The sequence below is a fragment of the Nyctereutes procyonoides genome, unplaced genomic scaffold, assembly GCF_905146905.1.
Source record: "Nyctereutes procyonoides isolate TBG_1078 unplaced genomic scaffold, NYPRO_anot_genome, whole genome shotgun sequence".
NCBI lineage: Eukaryota > Metazoa > Chordata > Mammalia > Carnivora > Canidae > Nyctereutes > Nyctereutes procyonoides.
In genome coordinates, this window is record NW_026575052.1 from 9,135,881 (window position 1) to 9,156,216 (window position 20,336).

General features: G+C 52.5%; 1 protein-coding gene across 3 annotated transcripts in view; it reads left to right on the forward strand.

The window, feature by feature from the left end:
• EPHB2 (EPH receptor B2) overlaps window positions 1-17,893 on the forward strand; it is a 186,245-nt gene extending 168,352 nt beyond the window's left edge. Inside the window, exons 7-16 of one of the 3 annotated variants that reach the window (XM_055331915.1) lie at window positions 62-224; window positions 2,389-2,497; window positions 3,378-3,445; window positions 10,328-10,450; window positions 11,045-11,292; window positions 12,232-12,447; window positions 13,332-13,481; window positions 14,356-14,549; window positions 16,043-16,198; window positions 16,698-17,893. In XM_055331915.1, the coding sequence (XP_055187890.1) occupies window positions 62-224; window positions 2,389-2,497; window positions 3,378-3,445; window positions 10,328-10,450; window positions 11,045-11,292; window positions 12,232-12,447; window positions 13,332-13,481; window positions 14,356-14,549; window positions 16,043-16,198; window positions 16,698-16,806 (1,536 nt within the window). In that variant the 3' untranslated portion in view covers window positions 16,807-17,893. The remainder of the gene's footprint in view (window positions 1-61; window positions 225-2,388; window positions 2,498-3,377; window positions 3,446-10,327; window positions 10,451-11,044; window positions 11,293-12,231; window positions 12,448-13,331; window positions 13,482-14,355; window positions 14,550-16,042; window positions 16,199-16,697) is intronic. The other 2 variants (XM_055331916.1, XM_055331917.1) reach the window with 2 other exon arrangements.
• Window positions 17,894-20,336: the final 2,443 nt, after the last annotated feature.

Consider the following 20,336-nt stretch of genomic DNA (forward strand, 5'->3'; position numbering starts at 1 on the left):
GTGGGCTCTGGGCCCTCTGTGGGCAACAACCTTGCTAACGGTCTTCTCTGTTCCTTGGCAGGAGCTCAGTGAGTACAACGCCACAGCCATAAAAAGCCCCACCAACACGGTCACTGTGCAGGGCCTCAAAGCCGGCGCCATCTATGTCTTCCAGGTGCGGGCACGCACCGTGGCGGGCTACGGGCGCTACAGCGGCAAGATGTACTTCCAGACCATGACAGAAGGTGAGCAAGAGGAGGGCACTGACTCCACAAACAGAATAAACTTAAGGGCCACCATTCCTCCAAAGTGCCTTGGTACAAATTAGAAAAGGCGCCCGGGGTGGGGGTGATTGGGTGACGGGCACTGAGGGGGGCACTTGATGGGATGAGCACTGGGTGTTATGCTATATGTTGGCAAATTGAACCCCAATTAAAAAAAAAGAAAGAAAGAAAAGAAAAGGCTCCCCCTCTTGTAGATGTCAACCCTCCCTGGTGGGCAGGAACAGGCCGTACAGAGAGGCACTGTTTCTGTGGCTGGAAAGCACGTGGACTCCTCTGTCACCATCATGTCACAGGACTGTCAGGAGCTCGGCCCTAACTTGCAGAGAGACCCTGAGCAAGTCACTTCCCTTCCATGGTCCAAATTTTTCTCATCTACAAAATGAAAGCATCATATTCAGTCTTTGGGCGCACACCTATTTTGTCTGCTCACTACTGCATTGACTTGCAGTTGGATTGAGAAGAATGCTGAAGTTCAACAGGAAGAAGCTCTGGCGTGGATTAGTGACGTCTGCCCTGGGCGAGAGTAGGAGGCTGCAGCCCACATGCTGTGTGTCTCCCAGTCTGGGACCACATGGTCTCTAAGTGCCCTTCCTGCTCTAATAATCTTTGAAGACCAGCAGAGTTAAGAGTATGGGCTCTGATGGAAATTACAGTGCTGATTCAGCCCTAACTGTGTGGCCCTGAGCAGCTCTGAGTCTCAGTTTTCTCATCTATAAATGGGGATGATAACTATCTCATTATCATCATCATCTTTATCCAACTTGTGTAAAGATGGGGGCTAAACGCATATAACCTGGCCCAGGGTTGGCACTAGGTCTCACACACAGTTAGCGCTCACCAAGTATGTAGTTAAAGGTCAGTTATTGCTGTGAGTCTGGCAGCCCTTTCACCAACCTGCCAAGCTCCGGGGCAGCTTTAATTATGACCAGACTATGGCGTCCCCTCTAGATCTGCTTTGATCTCTGGTCATGGCCTTGGCCTTTGCCTTGCTGAACATCCCAGAGGCTCCTAGACCCATGAATTCTTGTCTTATCACAAAAATTCTCCCTAATGGCTGCCCCATCCTTCCAGGGTGCTAACAGCACCTCCTCTGTAAAACCCCACCTCCTTGTGGCCAGCATTTTCACCCTTCTCGGCCCTCTTGCACGTTGAATGGGTTTCATTAACCTGGGGCCTGGGGGACTGTCCCAAGATCCTTCCTTATTACCTCGGCAAATGCATGCTGGTGCTAAGGACCCGGCACTTACCCAGTCCCTGACTTCAACAAGCTCTTGTCTGGTCATGGAAGCAAACGAGAAGTAACAATAATAAAATTAAAAACAATGATGCTGTTGATGGCATTGAAAATGTGCTGAGTGGTTTCCAAAAGCCAGACCAATGATGAGTGCATTTTATGCATTATTTCATTTAAGCCCATACATGGACCTGGGTTGAAATGCTGGCGTTAGCCACTTTCTAACTGTGTGACCTCAAGCAAGTCATGGCATTGCTAAGCCTCCGTGCCCTCATCTGTAAATGGGGACAGGGGGCGTCATGGGCACTGAATCATAGGATTATTCTGAGAATCAAACAAGATCCATAACATACTTAGCACAGTGACCAAAAAATAAAACACTCAATAACAATAATAGGTCATATTTCCTGAGTGATTACTCTCCTGCCACATGTCCTTCTAAGTGCTTTACACATCAACCCTATGAGATGGAGACTATTGTCCCCACTTTACGGATAAGGAAACTAAGCCACAGAGATGTAAGGCACTTTGCCAGAGATCTCGGACAGGAAGTGGCACTGTCAGGACTCAAACTCGGGGAGCTGGCCTCAAGAGTCCATGGTAAAAACTGCCTCTCTGTATGTCAGCTTCTTATTATTGTTGATTTTCATGTCAACATTAAGCTATTATGCCCATTTTATAGATGAGAAACTAAGGGTTGGAGCAGTCCATGGACTTATCCAAGGTTACCCATGAGTGAGTACCAGCTAGTTCTCCAGCTGGGCATGTGACAGGTGCTCTCTCAGGAGCAGGAGCAGAGTCTGGGGATCCTGAGACCCGGCGGTTGCGGGGAGGGGTGCATTAGGACTCCCAGAGCCAGACTGACAACACTCCACGTGCTTTCTGCCCCAGCTGAGTACCAGACAAGCATCCAGGAGAAGCTGCCACTCATCATCGGCTCCTCGGCGGCTGGCCTGGTCTTCCTCATTGCTGTCGTCGTCATTGCCATCGTGTGTAACAGGTGGGTGGGTATCCCCAGCCCCGTCCAGGCCTGGCTCTCCATCTCTTCAATCATTCCTGAACAGTCTGTGAGCCCCAAAAGATATTCCCATCATACCCCAGACCAGGGAGAGGCCCAGGCAAGCAAGCCTGGATACTCTCCCACCTGCCTAAATGGTCACCATCAGCTACAGTCCATCCCTTTGGATTAGGGCTGCCTTGACAAGTCCGCTCTTCATGGAGGTGGCCCTTAGAGACACTAATACTTCCGCATGAAGGAATGTCTCAGAACAGTCGGCAGGATGCAGGCACTAAGGGGATGATGGAAAGGAAGTCCAGATCGCCCCACTCTCTGCACTAGTTGAGGCCCCTGCATGACTAGGGCTACAAGTGGAGGGTCCAAGGGGAGGTTGATGAGCTCAGATAAGCCTCCCTGGCTTTGGTGGCAGGAGAAACAGAGAATGTGGATAGGAGAAAGTGGGGGAAGGGGCATCCCAAGTGGCTGGCACAGGAGACAGGAGGTGGGACCTGTTCCCTGACTTCTGCTGGGCATAATGCAGAGACTCTCTTCTTCCTTAGTTCCCCACTTTAGAACAGACTGGGCCATAAAGTCAGATGACAGAAGCCCCTGGGATTTCTGGGGCCATGGGAGATGACTTTGAAAGGGGCTTGACCAGAGAGAGGATGGGGCAATGGGGAGCCTGGATTTGAGGTGGGAGAGGTGGGGAAGGATTGGGGGGCGGGTGGCTAGGAAAGGTCAGGCTGCTAGGCCAGGGGCAGACAGGGAGCCCTCTGACAGGGGTGTGGTTTTGAGGGCCTGCCCTCCCTCTCCCTATCACCTACTGTGGCTCCCAGCTCCCTGGGGGCTTCCAGGTGGCTCCAGCCCTTTGCTCTTGTTCCAGAAGACGGGGGTTTGAGCGTGCTGACTCGGAGTACACGGACAAGCTGCAGCACTACACCAGTGGCCACAGTATGTACCCCCCAGCAGGGCCGGCATCCATGGACCCCTCTCTTGTCAGTTCCCCAGCGACCTCTCCATCCTCCCTCTTACTACCTCTCACCTTGCTGAAGCCAGAGTGAATGTCAGGCTGTTCCCTGAGTAGGCCAAGCTCACTCTCCCCTCTTGGCCTCTGCACCTGCCGTCCCCTCTGCCTGGAGCATCCCTGGCCCTCTCTTTACCTGTGTGACTCTCCCTCTCCGTCAGGCACAGCGAATACAGACCGCTCTGAGCAGCCTCCCCTGACCCCCACCCCAACCTGGCTTTAGGGCCCCGTCTATGCTTGCACAGCACCCCCTTACCAGGCTGCATGGTGGTGGCCGTTTCCTTGTCTCCCCAACATTATAGTGGGAGCACCTGAAGGCCTGAAAGTGTGTCTGACTCTCACCCTTTCCCCCGAACACCAGCACGCTGCCTAGCACTTAGCAGACACTAGATACGTACTCACACAATAAATCCATGAGTTGAATGAGATGGTGAGGACTCCAGGCTCTAGCCCAGGAGGCGGCAGGCCCTGTCACTCCTCCCTGGTGACTCCTCTGGTAGCCACTTCCCCCCACCCAGTGCCTCCGTTTCCCCCACTGTCCCATCCTATCTCAGACCACGGCTGAGACACGTGTGCCACACACCCAGAGCAGATGTCCTCTCTCAAGGGGCCCAGCAGAGATCAAAGCAGAGCATAGATTCCTCTCGATTTTACCCTCGCAGACTGACATGGGGCAGGTGGGGTGGGGGGGTGGGTAGGGGGTGGCAGGGCAACCTTCACCCTCACATCCACTCACTCAGCAAACAAATTCCACATGGGTCCGATATGGCTTCTCAAGCTGTCCTCCGTGGGATATCCTAGGACTTCTCGGATGCCACTGGGTAAGAGAGGTCATCGGCCTAGCCCTTCACTTGTCACACGGTCTTTGTGACCTGCTGTGTATGCCAGGCACTGTTTTAGGTAGCTGGGGATACATAGGTAAACAAACTACATATCCTCACCCTTGCAGAACTTCTATTCTACTGGGAGGGACAAAAGAAATACAGGTAGTAAATGAAAAAAGCGTCTGACGTGCTAGAAGATGAAAGCACTGCAGCAAAAGGCAAAGTAGAATGGGGTGATAGGTTGAGAATTACAAGGTCAGGGCTGTCTGTTCAGGTAGGGCAGCTGGGGTTGGCCTCACTGAGAGGGTTTCAGTTGAGCAAAGACACAAATGAGCTGGGGGAGGGAGTTGCATGGACAGACCTGAGGGAACAGCCTCCTGCACAGAAGGGACAGCCAGTGCAAAGGCCCTGAGGCTTTTCAGGAACAGCCAGAGGCTAGTGTGACTAGAGAGCAGATTCAGGAGGCAGGAGGGGCAGGTATGAGGGGCCACAGCATGCAGATCCCTGTCAGCCAGGGGCCTCGGTTTTTCTTTCCGAGTGAGACAGAGAACCTCTAGAAGGATCTGAACCAAAGACTGAAAGGCTTTGAGTTCCAGTTTTTACAGAACTTCTCTGGCCACTGTGTGGAAAATGGAGTGAAGGGGCTGGAGGGTGCCAGGCAGGACAGCAGGGAGACCTGTGAGGTGGCTGTCAGAACAATCCAGGGAAGACATAAATGTAAAAAAAAATAATGAAACCATTAAAATTTCCAGAAGACAATTTAGGCAACTATTTAACTGATATTCTAAGCATAAAAGCGATGGAAGGCTCCTGAGAAAGAGGTGAAACACTTTACACGGAAATTAAAAATCACCTGTTAATTAAAAATCACCAGTACGTCAAAAGTAAAAGTCACAAATTACGTGCCCCCCCTTCCCCAAGTAGCGAAATCGTGGTTGTAGATTGAGCCAGGTGGATTGAGTGTGTTCTGTATGCCCGGAATTGTTTTCATGCTTTACACGCATTGGTTCATTCAATCCTTATAATTGTCAACTTTGAGGATGAGGGAACCGAGGCCCAGAGAGGTCACACAGCAGCTCGGGGCCGGAGCTGAGGTCCACACTCCTCGCCACACCGTGCTGTCCACACCTCACTAAGCTGGGATAAGGTGGGCTCACGGACTCTGCCACCTGGAGCCATGTGAGAGCATCACTATTTAGCTTGTCCATCGAGAACAGGGAAATAAGTGACAGCAGGGATTTATTATTTTTTAAGATTTTATTTATTAATTCATGAAAGACGGGGTGGGGGCAGAGACACAGGCAGAGGGAGAAGCAGGCTCCATGCAGCCCGACGTGGGACTCGATCCCGGGACTTGGGGATCACAACCTGAACCAAAGATGCTCAACTGCTGAGCCACCCAGGCGTCCCAGCAGGGATTTATTTTTAAAATAGAGCCCAGGATTTATTCGTGGATCTACACATTCTCCAGGTCAAGCTCCTACTCTCTGCATCTAAAAAGGGCTTTGGTGTTTTTTTTTGTTTTTTGTTTTCAAAGCACTGCCAGCCCTCTGGTCCCCCACCCACCAGCCCTCTGGTCCCACTGCCAGCCCTGTGGTACCCTGTGTGGCCAGGACAGAGGAGGAAACCGAGGCCCAGAGATGTGTGTGACTGGCTTGAAGTCACCCTCACCAGCTCACCTGTCCCATCACTCAGCAGGTGCTGAGTGAGGACCAAGGTCTATGGTACTTGGATGTGGCCCAGAGAGACCAACCTGGTTTCTCATCCCTGCTCCACCACTGGCCAGCTATGTGACCTGGGGGGAGTTGTTGAACCCCTCTGAACCTTGGCATCTTTACATGAGAAGTAGCCAGAATGATGCTTCTTTCACAGAATTGTGAGGATTAAATGAATTAATGGACATGAAAGTGCTTCCTGATAATATTTAATAATAGCCAACTCTTCTCTATAACAGGTAACAATTATTCAGAGTTTTTGATTCGCCAACTATTATATTAAGCCCTTTAAAAAGATTCTTACTTAATCCTTGCAGTCCCCTTATGAGGTGGCTGCTGTTAATTATCTCCTATTATGTGTATACACACACACACACACACACAATGGAGATTTTATATATATATAAAATATATATATATTTTATATATATAGCCATATATATATATATATGAAAAAAGTGAAGCACAGAGACCTTAAGTAACTTGCCCAAGGACACACAGCTATATCAATACCGTGGTTGATCCTCAATTCAAACTCATAAAGCAGCTTATTTGTGACTGTTATTATTGGCAGATCCAGAACTCAGACCAGGTGTCTGAATATCCGATTCCTCTTCCCTCCTTCATCCTGAATTTCCCATTTGGGTTCAGGACAATAGGTAGTAGCCCTGACAGTGGTAAGCCATCCAAACAACAGCCCAGTATTTTCTGAAGACTCTGACTATAGAGATCCTTATCCAGCCTCCAGACAGCAAATATCCATCCTGGGAGCTGGACCTTGAGCGAGTCTCAGCTGCAAGGAGCTCCCCTTCCATCCCAGGAAATAGGATGGGGACACACCCAGTCGAAAGTTTGGCAGTTAAAAGTGTAGACTTACAGCCACACGACCTGGATTCAGACCCCATGTCTGCCACTTATCAGCTCTGCCCACGTCCCCTGGAGCAGGTCATCTAAGCTTTCTTATGCCACAGTGTCCTCATCCAAACAATGAGGGTAATATTAGGCTGGGCGAAATGATATTGCCATTTTTGTAGGTCAGAAACAGTCAAATACTAACAATTTCATTAGGCTCAGCCTAATGATATCATTTACCAGGTAGCGTTGTCAGGAGGGCTAATCGCACTGATACCTATAAAGTACCTAGACCAGGGCCTGGCACCTGGTAGATTGACAATGAACCGTAAGTAGATTGTGTTATTAATAGTGAGGTCACAGAAGCATGGACATTAAGCACCTACTGAATACCACCTCCACATACTTACAGAGAAAACATTCTAGAGCAAGGACTCCTAACTTGGGGTTCACAGACCCTGAGAGCTTCAAGGGCCAGAGAACATTCCAAAATTATATACTGAATCTGGGAGTGTGACACACACATGAATAATTTTTTAAGGAGCAGATTCATAGCTTCTGTCAGATTCTCAAAAGTATTCATGACCCAAAACAGGCAGAAAGAGAAAAAGAGGACATTTCAATAGGTAAGGCTATTATTCTTTCAACAAGCATCTTGTGAGCATCCTCGATGTGCCAGGTTCTGGGATTTAGCGTGAACTAGACAGACACAGCCTCTGTCCCCTGAGAGAGAGTGTGAAGCAAGCCCTTACAGGCAGCAGAGTGTTCCAGAAAGGGGTGGCAGGAGGCTGTGGGCATGCGTATCTGGGAGACTTAATACAAGACAGGAGAGCCATACAGATGTCAGGGCCATAGGAGTGGGTGCAGACAGAGACAGGGCTTCAGGAGCCTAAAGGGAAAGCATGGATCTCCACTGGAAGGATCCAGGCAGGCTTCAGAGAGGTGGCATTTGATCTGGACACAAAGAGGAAGAGAAGGGTATTCTAGGTGGAGGGAACCACATGAACAAAAGCACAAAGGCAAGAAATTTTAAGGTGTGTCTGGGTGAATAATTCTTTTTGCTGGCACGTAGAGGGGCAGGGAGCTGTCGTTGGGGCCCAACATGGAAGGCATGGAATGCACTCGCCTTAGTCCTGCAAGCAGCAGAGAGCCCTCCCAGCCAAGGCTTGCAGGTGGCATCTGATCAGTTGGCAGTGCCCAACTCAGCATTGAGCTCCTGCTCTGCTTCTCCTTAGCTCCCTGAGCTGACCCGTTCCCGTTGCCCCTCTGCAGCTGGCCTGACTGAAAGGGTTTCCTCCAATTCTGTTGGAGGGAGGCTATAAGCCAGTCACCAAGAACCACAAGAGCATCTCCCAGGAGCTAATGTCCCTGCTCTGAGGAGTGCTGACTTGGGAAGGAGTCATGGCTGAACAGTCCAGGAGGAGGAGGCATGGACCAGATCTGGTTGTACTGCATGCAGGAGGCCATGAGCATGATTAAGAGTATTGGTCCTAAAAAAAAAAAAAAAAAAAAAGAGTATTGGTCCTTGGCTCAAGTCCGACAGGCCTGGCTTCAAGTCCTGGCTGTGCCATTTGCCAGCTGTGTGGCCTTGGGCAGATTGCTCAGCCTCTCTGAGCTGCAGCTCCCTCATGCATGAAATGAAAATAATGATCCCTTCCTCCACGAGTTGTTGGGTGCAGCCTGCCCAGTGTGGTGCACAAAGGACACAGTCAGGGGTAGCTGCAGTCATTCTTCTTTTATCTCTGTCACCTGGATTCTGCTTGGCTCTACAGACATGGGGTGCATGTTGTGTGCAGAGCTTTGTTCGAGCCCCACATTGGGAGTAGAGATTAATTAAAAATAAAATATTTTTTAATAATAAATTATTCAGGGATCCCTGGGTGGCGCAGCGGTTTAGCGCCTGCCTTTGGCCCAGGGCGCGATCCTGGAGACCCGGGATCGAATCCCACGTCGGGCTCCCGGTGCATGGAGCCTGCTTCTCCCTCTGCCTGTGTCTCTGCCTCTCTCTCTCTCTCTCTCTCTCTCTCTCTCTCTCTCTCTCTGTGACTATCATAAATAAAATAATAATAATAATAAATTAATCAAATAAAGGGCTAGACCAAAATAATCCTAATGTATGAGAGCAGCAGTTGGCTGCTTTTCTGAAAAGGACCAGAGAGTAAATATTTTAGGCTTCAATAGCCATATGATCTCTATTGTAACTACTCAACTCAGCTGCTGAAACATGAAAGCGGCCACAGGCAAAGGAATACAGGCAGCTGTGCTCTAATAAAACTTTATTTACAAAATGGTCAGTGGGCCAGTTTGCCAACTCGTGTGTTAGAGGTTCCGACTTTAGGTTCTCAGAATGTCTGAAACAGAAACTGAGCGTGGTCAACTAACATGTCCAAGGCCACACAGGCAAGTAGGGCTGATGGCCCCACTCTCCAGTCAAGCCTTCCTATGGCTCAGGGACTCCAGCTCCCTACTCCTAGAGCTACTGCCTCCAAAGTCACGGCTCCTAGAGCAATGGGACAATGTGGGCAGGGAGCTGGGGAAGCCAGGAGGAGGCCTGGGCAGCAGAAGACCAGTTATCTGGGAGGGAGAATGTGGGATGGATCATCCTTTCCTTCCAAGTATTTTGCTGGCTCAGTGCTAGGGTCAGAATTAGGTTTTTGGCATCCAAGTTACATCCTTAATTTCTACATCAAATAAAAAAATGTACAATCAAATCAAGAATCCAATTAATATGCTCCATGTCCAGCCTCACGTTGATCACCAGGGAATTTGAGATCTAGAAAGGTTTAAGACTTAGCTAATGGGAGACCTGGGAAGTGGACCCAGAAGCCATGGGTCCTCAGACCCCAGTGAGTGGGCAGCCCCTCCAGTCCCTGGGGCCTGCCTGAGAGAGCTGAGATAGCCAAGAAGTTTCCTAAAGGGAGAGGATGCTTAAATTAGGCCTTCAAAGACAGGGAGATCTCCTTAGCAGACACCCAAGAACATGAGCTATTGCCTACTCTTTCTGTATTTTTATCCCAAATCTCTCTTCCTTCTTGACTCCCTCTCCCTTTACTCCCTCCCTTTACTTTGCACCCCCTGATTCCCCTACACAATCTATCCTTTTGTGCCCATACCCATAACAGACATTGCTTATCAATCCTGATAGTCCCTTAGCTCCCTTAGGAAGACATTACTAATCAGAGTTGTAACAAGAGCTACGACCTATTTGTTCTCTCTGCTGAGCTCTGTGATCTGCTCACCTTTCTGCTCAGCCCAGTGCTCACCGAGGCCCAGAGAAGTCAAGTGACCTGCAAAGGATTGTCCAGTTCTATGGGTTCACATGGGAGTGTATTTCCCTCCACGAGGGACTAGCTCTAGCCTTTCCATTTGTCCATATCTTGAGTCTGTGCATGTGACCAAGCCTGGTCTTATCCCCCAGTGACCCCAGGCATGAAGATCTACATCGACCCTTTCACCTATGAGGACCCCAATGAGGCAGTGCGGGAGTTTGCCAAGGAAATTGACATCTCCTGTGTCAAAATTGAGCAGGTGATTGGAGCAGGTAGGTGGCTGATGCTCTCCCAGGTTCCATGTCCTCAGCCATGAGTGGGGAGTACCCTTGGGGCAGAGGGTGGGATGGGGGACAGGCACTTCAGAGACTCCTCCAAGGCCTGAATGTTCAGAACACCCAAGGTAGAAAAGTCCTCAAAAGTCATCCAGTAAAACCACCTCACCGACCTATGAGGAAACTGAGGCACGGGGCTGGGAAGGAGCTTGCATATCATGTCAGAGATTGGGTTAGGTCTAGAACCCCGTTCTCTGGACACAGTCTAGTGCTCTGTCCTCCCTGCAACTCATCCAGATCCCTCTCTCCCTCTCCTGAGGCTCCCCTACAGCCTTACCCCGTCAGCCAAATACCAGCTGGACATGCAGTGGGACAGCTCTGAGGAGTTTACTCTTCCTCCTAGTAGTGGCTAGGACTTTTTTGGGCTCCCCCCTTCTACAAAGGGGTTCTTTGTCTAAGAGGATGTGTTGACCACTGGGGAGAAAAAGTTTCCTTCAGGACCCAAGAGTGGAGGTTACAAGCAGTGGGAGGTGGCACTTCCACCCGGCAAGTGACATCCTGCCTCTCTTGGTGTGTGTGTGTTTGTCCCAGGGGAGTTTGGCGAGGTTTGCAGTGGCCACCTAAAACTGCCGGGCAAGAGAGAGATCTTTGTAGCCATCAAGACACTCAAGTCAGGCTATACTGAGAAGCAGCGCCGGGACTTCCTGAGCGAGGCCTCCATCATGGGCCAATTCGACCATCCCAATGTCATCCACCTGGAGGGTGTTGTCACAAAGAGCACACCTGTGATGATCATCACTGAGTTCATGGAGAACGGCTCTCTGGACTCCTTCCTCCGGGTAGGGGAACCCAAGAGGGCCAGGGGCCCACAGATAGGGTGGAAAAGGAGTGGTGGGCATAACTTCATGGTGCCAAAGCCTGATGGGGTCTTGGGGAAAGATCTAAGTCAGGAATGGCTTGCATGCTGCCTCTTGCTCTTCCCTTACCCGTGGCAGGCATTGCTAATCGATCCTAGAAGTCTGCCCCACTAAACCAGGAAGCAATCTCAGAATCCTTTTCAATCTAGGAAACCACAAGCAGTCCATCAGAGTTGGTGTGCAACCTGAAATCTTGGCCAGCCTTCCCATTATGCACAAGAGAACAGTGAGGCCCAAAGACAGGTAGAGTTTGCCTGGAGGGTCAAGGTGAGAGCCAGGACTAGAACCTGGTTTCTGGAACCCTGGTCCAGGTTTTCACCAGGTTTTAGATTTCTCCAAAGCTATATGGGCTGGGGAAAGGAATCTGGAGCACAAAGTCAAGAGAGGAAAGTTTCTAGACTCCCTCCACCAGGAGATCACAGTCCACCAGCTGGACAAAAGAACACAGAAGCATGCTGCTAGACCAGCTGCCATATAACAAATATTTACTGAGCATCTAGTAAGTGCCAGGCACCTTCCATGCACCTTCTTATTTAACCCAGACAGCCCTGGGAGGTGGGTATAGCTTATCCCCATTTAACACAGAGATGTCACTTGTCCAAGGTTGCTCGGCGGGCAAAGGACAGAGCCAGGATCAGACCAGCTAGGTCTACTCTGAAGCCCATGTTCTTTCCTCCACCCTGAAATTGGCCTCTCACAGGCCTCTGAGCACCCCCACCCCACCCCCAGCATCTGAATCCTTCTCACAGGGAGCATCAGGCCAGGGTGGCAGCGTCCTGCTCTGGTTTCCCTTTGTGTGGATGATTCAGAGCTCTGATTCATGCCCTTCTGTTGACTATGTTTTCTCCACTTCTCCCAAAGCAAAATGACGGGCAGTTCACAGTCATCCAGCTAGTGGGCATGCTACGGGGCATCGCGGCCGGCATGAAGTACCTGGCAGACATGAACTACGTCCACCGTGACCTAGCTGCTCGCAACATCCTCGTCAACAGCAACCTGGTCTGCAAGGTGTCTGACTTTGGGCTTTCACGCTTTCTGGAGGATGATACCTCAGACCCCACCTACACCAGCGCCCTGGTAAGATAAAGGCAGAGAATGGTGGGGTCATGGTGCCAGGCAAGAAGATGTAGATGTCCATCTATCCCTAAAATATAAAATTTCACCGGAAACTGCTCATGCCAAGCATGGTGCTGGGCCCTAAGGACATAGAGACAGAAACCACAGTTTCTGCCTCCTTGAAGCTCACAGGCTGGCGGGGGACACAGATGTGCAGAGAAACATGGAGGAACAGAGCTATAAGTCAGGACATCAGTCTTGGGAGGCCGAGGAAGGCTTGCAAAGAGGGGGTGACATCTGAGCCGACAGCTGAAAGGCCCGTGAAAGGTTGTCAGATGCCATGTTCCTGAGGCAAGATGTGACTGGAACACAGTCTATCAGAGGGAAGGTGGTGACAATAACGTGGGAGAGGCAGGCAGGGCTGATCGTGGAGACCCTTGATGCCTAAGCTCAGGACTCTCTCCTGCTGAAGAGTTTTAAACAGAAAGGAATAATACACAGCTCCTGCCCAAAGAGCTCAGAGATTAATACAAGAAGAGCCCAGCACACAGGCGACTGATTTGAGGACTGCTCTGTATGGGAGGCACCTCCTGGATGGGGAGATATGGGACGCAGTTGTAAGATTAAAAAGAGTAAGCAACTCTTTGGGACTTAGGGAAAGGTTTTCAGAGATACTCAAAGGATGAGAAGAGGTTTCCAGATGGCAGAGTGAGAAAAGGCATTTTGTGCGAGGGGAACAGCCTGTGCAAATTCCCGAGGCCTGAAGCAACATGGTGCGTTCGAGAAAGAATGTGGCACTTCATGTGATTAGTACAGCACAGGGCATAGGGTGAAGCGCAGTGTTGAGAGCAGAGGCCAGACAGGTCAGCCTCCCTCCCATTAACCCTCCCCATTCTGTTCCCCAGGGTGGGAAGATCCCCATCCGCTGGACGGCCCCAGAAGCCATCCAGTACCGGAAGTTCACCTCAGCCAGTGATGTGTGGAGCTATGGTATCGTCATGTGGGAGGTGATGTCCTACGGGGAACGACCCTACTGGGACATGACCAACCAGGACGTAAGTATCCAAGGTGGCCAGGCCCAGCCCAATTCAAATGTCTGCATAGGATCCTGGACTCTCCAGGGGTCAAGAGTAGGAAAGGCCTACACATCCACAATTCAGCAAATCTTCAAGATGCGTTCACCTTGTGGCCAACCCCGAATGAGACCGTATCTGCCCTGAGATGTTTTCCATGTAATGGGCAGGGAGGGGAGGAGATGACACGATTATTTCAGGAACTTTACAATCAGATGTTAAATCGGAGAGGACAGGTGTCAAGTCCTGTAGGTGTTGAGGCAAGATCAGTCAGGAAGTCTTCATAGAACAGGTGGGACCCACAGCAGTAGGACTTGGAGACATGAGGACTTCGAATGCGAAGAATAGCCTGTGCAAAGGCCCGAAGGCGGGATGCTGAGGGATCCTGCTGGGGAGCAGTAGAGAGGAAAGATGATCAGAAAGGTCGATAAGGTTCAATAACAAAGTGTTTGAAAGCCAACCCCATGCATTTTGATTTGCAACACCACAGAAGAGGGAGGACTTAAAGGAGCTTCTTAAGTAGGGGGTCGGAGGGAACTAAAGTCCAGCTGAGGAAGGTAAATGTGGGCTGAGTGGCAGGACGGATCAGAGGGGCCAGGGGGGGCAGTGTGAGCCATGCCGTGGGGCCTGGCCTGGGAGACATCTCTCACCTGGAGCGATAAATGGCAATGATTGTCACCCTGGGGTGAAGAGCCAGAGAGAGTAGTCCTCAGGGCCACCAAGGCCAAGGAGGAGCCTCAGAAAGGAGAAGGAAAACGTGGCCCACTGGAGGGTCCTGCACTACAGAGGGTGGCAGAGTGGGGGCACATATGAGGTTGTACCCACCCAACGCCACTCTGCCCCGTGTTGTTCCCAGGTAATTAACGCCATAGAGCAGGACTATCGGCTGCCGCCACCCATGGATTGCCCAAGCGCCCTGCACCAGCTCATGCTAGACTGCTGGCAGAAGGACCGCAACCACCGGCCCAAGTTCGGCCAGATTGTCAACACGCTGGACAAGATGATCCGAAACCCCAACAGCCTCAAAGCCATGGCACCCCTCTCCTCTGGGTACGGCTCTGGTCTGGCCCTGCCCCCTCCTCCCAGTACGTCTCCCACCACCCCGTCCCCAGCCAGCCCTTCCTCTCTCCAGATCCACCCTGCACACCCCCACCCACCCCAGGCTCCCCCTGCTTCAGGCAGATGCTGTGCAGTGCAGCTTGTGCTCAGGAAAGGCCAGCGCTAGAGTTCACTGGGCATTTGCCCTGCCTTGGGGTACGAGGAGCCCAGGACAGAAAAGAGGAGAAGAACATGGTAGTGGTGGTAAAGAAAGGACTTTTTAAAGCATGGCCAGAGAGGAGAGCATTTAAGAAAAATTGCCAGATGTCTTGGTTGGCAAACAGATATACTGGTCACCAGGTTTCCTTCTTAGCTACCTTCGCACTCCAGCCTGGACCCTCTCTAACTTATATTTGCGTCCTCCTCAGTACAGCCGCGCACCTGCATGCACACACGCTTACACAAATACAATCCTACACACCATTAGGCACAAAAGCTCATGCTTATGCTCCCACACACATGGATACACACCCATTCTCTGGCCCTCGAGCCTACACTCCCTTGGCACCCACAACACCCATGTCCAGAAATATGGATCACACACACAGGCCCATGCTTGGTCATCATCCCCCAAATCACAGAGACTGGCTCCGCTGGACAAGTGTTAGCTCCAGTGACCCTAAGGCTTGCCTTTTCCCAGTGGTCCCCGGGCATGCTCCCATCAGAGCTGAGACCACCACTGCCTCACTTGGGTGGCTGTCCCAGACCCCCGTCTCTCCTGGCCATGCACACTCTTTATCTCCGGAACCCTATCACGCAGAGTGTCTGGGGGACATCCAGCCAGGTGTCCTCCAGGCCCAGGGCTGGCTTTGTGCCAAGATTCTCTGGACCCAAGTCCTTCACCTGCCAAGTTTTTGTGGCCGACAGTTTGCACTTGCCTCTCCTGTCGTTCCCCACCATGACCCTGCGTCAGCCACTCCTGACTGTGAGCTTTGAGCCCCATGAGGGCCATTTCCCTCCTGGCCAGCTCCCATGAGCACCGCCAGCCTTGTCTAGACTTTGGAGGTGCAACTCACAGCTTCCTACAGCACACCCAGGCTGGAGAAGGTTGGAGGAAACAGCGAACAGGAACACACTTAGTCCGGCGGAACTCCCTCCTCCTGAAAGTCAGAGGCTTGGAGAAGGATCTCTCTCCTCACTACTGTGGTCCCGCCCCCCAGCAGTCCCTTCAGAGGCATCCCTGGACTTTCCAGGTGGCCTCAGCGTTGAGTTCTGCACACACACTCGCTCTCACATACTCACACACATATGTGGGCTCATGTACATAGGGGCAAACTCACCCCCACTCTCACACAGAAATGCATACATTTACACTCACCTTTGTCCCTGCAGATGGATACACACAGGCAGGTACAAAGCCTGCAGATGTGCCCCCACCCATGGTTACCCTCGCGCCCGTCCCAGCACCTGCCCTAACTATCTCTGTTGTCCACCCCCGCCCCCAGAATCAACCTGCCGCTGCTGGACCGCACGATCCCCGACTACACCAGCTTTAACACGGTGGATGAGTGGCTGGAGGCTATTAAGATGGGGCAGTACAAGGAGAGCTTCGCCAATGCAGGCTTCACCTCCTTCGATGTCGTATCACAGATGATGATGGAGTAAGTGCCTGGCTGCCTCCACCCACCATTATCAATACTGCTCCCCACCACCCCCCATCCCACTAAGCAGGGGGCTCTAGAGGGTGAGGAATAGATAGTGTCCGAGCAGGGATGTGTGGGACCAAGGGGCCAGATGGCCAACTTCGGAGTCACATTCAGATCAACACCCAGGTCTGCCTGTGACTGTGAGCAAATCAGAACCTCCCTGAGACCCAGTTTTCTTCTGTAAACTGGAGGTTGTAAGGAAGACCAAAGGGATGTAAAGTGACCGGGTGCTTCGTAAATGCAAGTTCTCTTCCCCTTCCCTATAACCAAGGAGACCTGTGTACCCGAGTGTCCTGACTCCCCCACTAGTCACTCTGACACTGGGAATCCACCCCCTCACCCCCCACACTTGCTCTCTTCAGCAGGAACCCCCTGGAGAAGTCCAGACAGCTCTCCACCTGGCCCAGAGTCCCCACCCCCACATTTCCCTAACACACATGCTTCTCTCCCAAAGGGACATTCTCCGGGTTGGGGTCACCTTGGCTGGCCACCAGAAAAAAATCCTGAACAGTATCCAGGTGATGCGGGCACAGATGAACCAGATCCAGTCTGTGGAGGTTTGACGTTCACCTGCCTCGGCTCACCTCTTCCTCCAGACCCCCCCGCCCCACCGCCCCACATGCCGGCCCCCTGGTTCTCCGTCCACATCCACCGCAGGGTCAGCCACCTGCCAGGAGGCCACGGGCAGCAGGAAGAACCGAGCAGCGCTCCAGCCATGAGACGTCACCAAGAATATGTGCAACTCAAATGATGGAAAAAAGGGAACGGGGACAAAAGAAAACAGATCCTGGGAGGGGGCGGGAAATACAAGGAATATTTTTTAAAGAGGATTCTCATAAGGAAAGCGATCATTGTTCTTAGGGAAACAAGACAAAACAAAACAAAAGGGCTTGGGAGATCCACGCGATTTGTCCCAATCGGAGACCAAAAGCAGTTTCTCTCCAACTCCCTCTGGGAAGGCGACCTGGCCAGAGCCAAGAAACACTTTCAGGAAAACCAATGTGAAGGGAGAGACAGGGGCCACCCTTCTCTCCCGTCCCTGGGCTGCTCTTCCAGGCCTCGGGCAACAGCCACACGCCAGGCAGACGGGGCAGGCGGGCGGATGGGCAGCCGCCACAGGAACCACACGGGGGAAATAATCCATTCCCGCTGCCACCGGGCAAACAGAAGAATTTATCTGTCTTTGGAGAATCTTTTAGAAACTCCGATGAAAAAAAGACTTCTTTCTCCTGTCGGCTCATGGGGCTGAAAGGAGGCTTTTGTCCTCCTCAGTCAGGGAGACCATGGGGACACTGGAAGGGTCAGCCTTCCTGAGGATGACCGCCCCCCAAGACTGCAACTCCGCGTCCCTATCTCGCACGCGGTGCCCAGCAGCCCCTGCCCAGAGGCCTGTTGCTGCGGTGCCCACCATCAGCTACGACTGCCACTGAGGATTGCTCCTGCATTTGGGTTTGTTTACAGCAATTCGTGGACTCGGGGGTATTTTGGTCAAGGGGTGGATTTGGTTTGGGGGGTTTGTCGGGTTTTTTTTTTATGACAATGAAGTGACACTTTGACATTTCCTACCTTTTGAGGACTTGATCCTTCTCCAAGAAGGTGCTTTCTGCTTACTGACTTAGGCAATACACCAAGGGCGAGATTTTATATGCACATTTCTGGATTTTTTTATATGGTCTTCATTGACGCTCCTCCCTCCGCCCCCTGCAGAGAGATTCCCCCCCCCCCCCCCTGCTGCCAGGCCTCACCGAAGCCAACTGCCACGGGCCATCTGGGCCTTTCAGAGACTGAGTGAGGTTTGGGAGGATGAGGGGCCGGTGGAGGAGCCCCCACCCAGGACTGCTTTTGAAAGCACCAGATTGAGAAGGAAGCGGGCCCTAAGGCTGCAGGACCACACACCTTCGTCCACTTCTCCACCCCCTTGCCCCAATCTGTCCAGTGCTTCCCAGGCAAATAGGCCCCTTCGAGGTTCCTGAGTGCCCTCAGATGGCCAGAACCCAGTTTCGCCTCTGGGAGCCTAAGCCGGGCCCCGGATCATTCACTGTGATATCCCAGCCCTCCGGAGTGTCACCCTCAGAGACATGTGCAGGCGCTCTTTCCTCCACTCAGGAGAAAGTGTGTTTTCTCTCACACCACCACCCCCCCACCCTTGCCCAGGTCTGAAGGTCTTAGCCAGAGGGGAAGACCATCAGCCAGGGGGTCTGGCCACAAACTCCCTCCTGTGAGCAAATGCAGGCACCTGAGCAGAACAATCGGTTAGTGAATTGAATGGAAATAAACACTTTAGTTATAAAATGACCCCTGTCCTCTGTAAGTTCCAAGAGAGACCCTGGCACCCTGGGACATGTCAAGTGTCCCATGATGCTCTTCTAAGGGACCCTTCCTTCCTCAGGGTTTCAGAAGGCCCAGGGCTGAGAAAACACATGGAGGACACCAAAGGTCCATATGGCCTTTCTGGGTCTGGCTTGTCGAAAGCACAGGCAGCCAAAGAAGCGAGTTGAAAGTGGCTCCGAATTCAGTGTTCCAGCCCCTGCAAATCAGGGGGAGCCACTACAGGAGGCATCAGGAGCAGGGAGGCCACAGGGGTGCACTCAGCTCTCCTGGGCCAGAGGAAGGGGGTCAGGGTGTTATGTGAGCTGTGACAGTGGTAGTGTAAGGGTTCTGGAGTACCCACGGGACCCCCAATCCAAGCCACAGGTAAGATCGCCTTATCCTGGTCAATGCTAATCTCCGCGTAAATGCGCTCCTACTCACACGTAATCTGAAATCTCTGTGCGGAAGGAGGCAGGGAGGCGGATGTGCCGTGGCTATCCGGTCTAGCTGGGGAGGGAGAGGCAGAGACGGCCCATCCCAGGACCTTCCCCTTTGTCCATGGGAGACTGACCAGTGGGAAGGAGCCCGGCTGCAGGTGGCCCCAGGGGGGCAGCCTGAACCAGCCTGTCGTCTGTCACTCACCTGTTTTCCAGAACCCAAGATGCAAAGGGAAGGAAGGGATTAAGAGGGGAGCACGGGCCCCTGGGGGGAACAGCAGAGTGAGCCACAGGGAAGGCACTGGCTGGTTGCCTACGAACTGGCCAGCCTTGGCCCAGCCAGCCGCCCTTTGTGCCCCAAAGCCGCCCCGCACGGGTGGCAGCTGTCCTAGCACACAAGGTCACCTTCTGGAAGGAGCCACCCTGATGCTCTAAAGATTAACTCCATCTCCCCGGCCCGCCCCCCACTACTCCGGGGCCCCACAGGGGGCTGGCACTCGGTGCTTCCTGTCAGATGGTTTCCTGTCCTAAGCTGCTAGGCTGGTGTCTGCTAGCCAGCGCGTTTGCCCACCCCCCCTTGAGGGCCGAGTCCTCAGTGGGTCCTGGGCCCCCAGGTGCCTGCTTCTCAGAGTGAGGGTGCTAACCCAGACCCTCTGTGTCCCCCACTTCAGGGTATCGGATATCACTGTGACTGTCTGGGGTTCGGGCGGGCGGATGCCCACCTCTCCCTGCTGCTGGGGCAGCTCCCCCCACCACCACCTCTTGCTCGCTTCTCGGCGGGGAGTGGCAGGCCATGCTGCCAAGCGCCTTCCCCTGCCGCTGCCCACTCGCCTGGGCACACAGCTCTGAGCCTCCCGCTGCCTGGTTACTAATCCTTTCCTGGCTCAACCTCCCCAAGTGCCAGCCCCCACCTGCCCAGCAGTGTCAGAGGAGTTTCCGGCTGCTGCGCCCACAGTTGGTCCTGATGAAAGAAAGCTGCCTTGTAAACACGGGCCAGGGCACCATGGAAATGGGGACCAGCTGCTCTCAGAGGGGGTGACAAGCAGATTCGTGGAGGGCCAGGCTGGTATCCCTACTGCCCCAGAAGCCCCCAGAATGGGTTATTGTTGATCAGCGGGCCTCTTCCCGGGGGATGATCCTCAAAATCTCTGTCAACTGGAAGATGGGGGCCCATCAATCAGAATAGACGATGGTCTCAGTGCTTGACCGAAAGGCCTCGGAGTAGGGGCTAGGGTGGCGAGGGCAGTTGGGGACACTTAGGGACTCGGGCAGTGCTGTTCACTAAGCAGCGTGCTTCCTCCAGCTCAGGTGGCATCAGCTGGCCTTTGCCCCGTCCCTTCTGGTTG